The sequence below is a fragment of the Prunus dulcis genome, unplaced genomic scaffold, assembly GCF_902201215.1.
Source record: "Prunus dulcis unplaced genomic scaffold, ALMONDv2, whole genome shotgun sequence".
In the NCBI taxonomy this organism is placed as follows: domain Eukaryota; kingdom Viridiplantae; phylum Streptophyta; class Magnoliopsida; order Rosales; family Rosaceae; genus Prunus; species Prunus dulcis.
In genome coordinates, this window is record NW_023010147.1 from 19,270 (window position 1) to 23,580 (window position 4,311).

The 4,311-nt window shown below is 38.0% G+C and overlaps 1 protein-coding gene across 1 annotated transcript; it reads left to right on the forward strand.

The window, feature by feature from the left end:
• The first annotated feature begins 1,170 nt into the window (after window positions 1-1,170).
• Window positions 1,171-3,320, forward strand: LOC117613024 (zinc finger BED domain-containing protein RICESLEEPER 2-like). Its single transcript, XM_034341668.1, has 6 exons — window positions 1,171-1,360; window positions 2,043-2,468; window positions 2,589-2,725; window positions 2,865-2,977; window positions 3,077-3,174; window positions 3,265-3,320. Exons 1-6 carry the CDS (start codon window positions 1,171-1,173, stop codon window positions 3,318-3,320), a joined length of 1,020 nt encoding a protein of 339 aa, XP_034197559.1.
• The last annotated feature ends 991 nt before the right edge of the window (window positions 3,321-4,311 follow it).

Genomic DNA, 4,311 nt, shown 5'->3' on the forward strand with positions numbered 1-4,311 from the left:
AATACCTTTGATTACCTTGTTGCTCTCCTCGGCCTGGCCATTAGACCGGGGATAGTAAGGGGTCGAGTTGACAAGCCTGATTCCCATTCTCTCGGCCTACTCTTGGATCTTGGTCGACGTGAAGACCGGGTCGTTATCTGCCATGATAGTTTTTGGGATGCCAAAATTATGGATTTTGAGGCTTTCAAAGAATTCGACTACTCGGGCTCTAGAAATTGATCTATACAAGGATCCATGGATGTTGGTTATATGCAGGTGGGTTAATTTTGCCAATGATATCCACGACCCATCCTTTGAACGGCCATGCCTTGGTGACAGGATGCAAAGCCTCGGCTGGAACTCTTTGTATAGGGTCGTAGATTTGACACTTGATGCATCCCCTTGCAGACTCAATGAAATCTTTCAAAATGGTCAGCCAATAGTAGTCGTGTCTTCTAATCAACCATCTCATTTTGATGCCAAGCGGATGAGCCCCACAAATTCCTTTGTGAGACTTGCCCATTATTGTACGAGCATCCTTGGCATTGAGACACAGTAGAAGTAGGTCGTCAGACCCCTTTCGGTAAAGCTCGTCTTGATAGATCAGGTACCACAGAGCCCTGAAACGTATAGCCTTTTCATGATTGCTCAAAGGGTCGCAAAGATACTTAACTACGAAATAAAAAAAAAACTTAACACGATTGCTTAAGGGTAGACTTTCGGTGAGAGAAGATCTGACTTCTTCACTTTTGGGTATCCATGCATGAGGGGCTAGCTGTCGAAAACAGGGGATTTGAAGTCTGAACCAAACAATCTCTATCAGATACCACATGTTACAAAATTCAATATTCAATTTCAACCTGTACCATTCAACTTATCATAATACATGATTATATTATCAGGCATTTAGCATAAACTGAATCTGTTAAATTAAACTAAGGTCTATTTGATTGGTTTAAGATTAAACTAAGGTCTGTTAGATTATTTACAAGCTTTGAAAATTGATATTGTTTCGTTTTTCTTTTCAAAAGACCAAAAATTTGTCTTAGCTCTTTTATTTTTGCATTTTATTGATAATTCTATGAGTTTGGACTTCTTATACTACCTGCTGTTGGTTCTCATATTAGTTGTGTTGGTTCTATTGTTGTGTCTAATAATATCCGTATCGCTTTGTTTTTCTTTTTGAAGGGGATGGATGTTACAGAAAATAGCTCTACCAATGCCATTACTATTGATATTAATGATGAGGAATCAGTTGACATTTCAATGCGTATTGATGCAACAAGTACTGAAAATATAGAAGAGAAAGAGTTAAGCCCTACAAAGAAAAAGGTTAAAGCCAATGTGAGTAAGCGTAGACTAAGATCTCCTGCTTGGGATTGTATATGTGTGTGATAGAAGGTATGGGACGGGAAATTTGTTGAATCATGCTAAAAATTGCATTAAGAAGCCTCACGGTGATGTGAAGCAATTACTTATGTCATCTTCAGGATTGCATTCCCCGCAATTTGATTATGTGAAATTTCGTGCCTTGTTAATAGAGGCGACCATCAAGCATAATTTGCCTTTAGTTTTGTTGAGTATGAGGGAATTAGGGCTTTGTTTGCATATGTCTCTCCTGATATTAAGCGTCCATGTAGAAATACTGTTAAGGCATGTGTGTTGAGGACGTTTAAAATGAAAGACAAAAACTTCATAGTTTGTTAAGCTCAATTCAGGGAAGAATTTGTTTAACTTCAGATTTATGGACCTTTGTATGTACTAATGGGTATCTTGCTCTTACTGCTCACTTTGTTGACCAAGATTGGAGATTGCACAAAGAATTACAAATTTTTGTCATATGCCTCCTCCACATTCTGGTGTTGCAATATCTGAAAAAATCAATGCATTAATAACTGAGTGGGGGATTGAGAAGAAGTTGTTTTCTATTACTTTGGATAATGCTTCTACAAATACTTCTTTTGTTGAGATTTTGACGAATCAATTGAACTTTAGAGGTCTTATGTTGATGAGTGGCAAGTTTTTTCATGTGCGTTGTTGTGCTCACATTTTAAACTTGATAGTCCAAGATGGACATAAGGAAATTGATTCTTCAGTGATAAAGATTCGTGAGTGCATCAAATGTATAAAGGGTTCTGAGGGGAGGAAACAAAAGTTCTATGAGTGTGTTGCACAAGTAGGGATAATGGGTAGTAAGAGAGGATTAAGACAAGATGTCCCTACTAGATGGAACTCAACTTATACCAAGCTTGAGAGTGCACTTTTCTATCGTCATGCTTTTATTAATTTAGGATTGCTTGATTCCAATTTTAGTAGTTGTCCTTCTCCTCAAGAGTGGATTAAAGTAGAGAAGATTTCCAAGTTTTTGGGGTACTTTTATGATGTTACATGCTTATTTTCTGGGACAAAGTACCCCACATCAAATTTATTCTTCCCTAAGGTGTTCATAATACAACACCAAATCAAGGCAGCCATGGAAGATAATGATGGTTTCATGAACAAGATGGGAACTAATATGAACATGAAGTTTGAGAAGTATTGGTCATAGTACAGTTTAATTCTTGCAATTGCAATTATTTTGGATCCTCATTAGAAGTTGCATTTTGTAGAGTGGGCTTATACCAAGCTTCAGGGTAAGGATTCTGAAGAGTTCAAATATGTTAGAGACACATTGACATCTCTTTTTGATGTGTACTCGAAAAGTTTATCTCATCTTGTTACTTCAAATTATGGAATGAATGAGACGGCTAGTCATGCGGAAGATGGAGACACCATATTTTGTAGGTAACCTAAATTTATTTATTTTTTTATATTTATTGTTGCATATTATATATTACAATGATGCATAATTCTAATATTTGAATGTTTCATTTTGTATGATGTAGGATTTTGATAATAATTACAAAAATGGTCCAAGTACAAGTAGGAAAAATGAATTGCATAAGTATTTGGATGAGGAAAGACTAGATAGAAAGCAAGACATAGATGTTCTTTCTTGGTGACAAATGGAGCATTTTCATTATCCGATACTTTCAAATCTAGCTCGTGATGTGTTAACAATTCCTATTTCTACGGTTGCATTGGAATCCACTTTTAGTATTGGTGGTAGAGTACTAGATCAATACCATAGTTCATTATTGCTTGAAATTGTTCAAGCTTTGTTGTGTACTCGAGATTGGCTTTTTGGCAAGGGAGGTAAATTTTATATAACTTAAAACTAGTGTTTTACTTTCTGTTTTTTTCATTATGTGAATGTTTTGTAACTTTTGGGTTTTCAATGCTTAGCTATGGAGGAAGAGAGTGCTACTGTGGAAAGCCTTATTGAAGGTATTGATGAGTAATTGATATTTTATCAATGTAATATTGAAGGTCGTGTCATGTGATATTTTCCACCCGTTTTCTTATTGTATCGTGTCGTATCAACCCATTAAGAAAAAAGGGTTGACACGAACATGACATGAACACTGATAACACGACACGAATGACAAGTCTAGGCTTGATCTTTAACCGACTTCTGGGCAACATATTGAAATGTGAACTTGAACAAGGCCATAGTCCATTTCCCAATTCGGCAGCAAATGATCGGCCATGTCAGCATGTATTTGATGAGATCGATCTTAGAGATGACTTGAACGACCGAGAGAAGCATATAATGGTGTAGCTTAGTGACTGCAAAATAGAGCGCTAGGCACAATTTCTTTATTAGTGAATAGTTGAGCTCGGCCGCATTGAGGGTTCGGCTTAGATAATGCACGACTTGTTCTCACTGAGGCTAGTTGTTTTGGGCCAGCAAACAGCCGATGGAGTTTCTTGAGGCTGAGACGTAGAGCCTTAAAGTTTTCCTCTCTTCGGTGGCATAAGAACTGGTGGCTGGGACAAGCATTGCTTGATTTCGTCAAACGCCATTTGAAGCTCGGCCTTCCAAACGAACTCGTTCATGTCCCTTTATCTGAGCAAAGGGGATAATGGCCAAATCTTGCTTGCCAAGTTGGATATAAAACGCCTTAGAAAGTTGACCTTTCTAACGAAGGATTGGAGCTCTTTCTTAGTTCTTGGTAGGGATGCGGCCATGATGGCTTTGGCTTTATTCTTGTCCACCTCAATCCCTTGTTGCTGAACCAAGAAGGCAAGAAAGTTCCCTACTATGATGCCAAAAGTGCATTTCTTAGGGTTCATTTTCAGGCTGCGAGTTCGCATTCACTGAAATGCTTGCCGAACATGTCCCACATGGTCGGCCTTGGTAACAAACTACGTCGTCAATATAAAGCTCAATCATTCACCCGATCAAGTCATGGAAGATGAGATTCATGGCTCGTTGGTACGTTGCACCGG

What these genes read in the sequence shown, in the direction of transcription:
- LOC117613024 (XM_034341668.1), top strand. Translation starts at nt 1,171, where the DNA reads ATGGATGTTACAGAAAATAGCTCTACCAATGCCATTACTATTGATATT. An exon ending in GACATAGATGTTCTTTCTTG is followed by an intron (nt 2,978 to 3,076) that starts GTGACAAATGGA and finishes ATCCACTTTTAG; the next exon opens with TATTGGTGGTAGAGTACTAG. An exon ending in TTGGCTTTTTGGCAAGGGAG is followed by an intron (nt 3,175 to 3,264) that starts GTAAATTTTATA and finishes TTCAATGCTTAG; the next exon opens with CTATGGAGGAAGAGAGTGCT.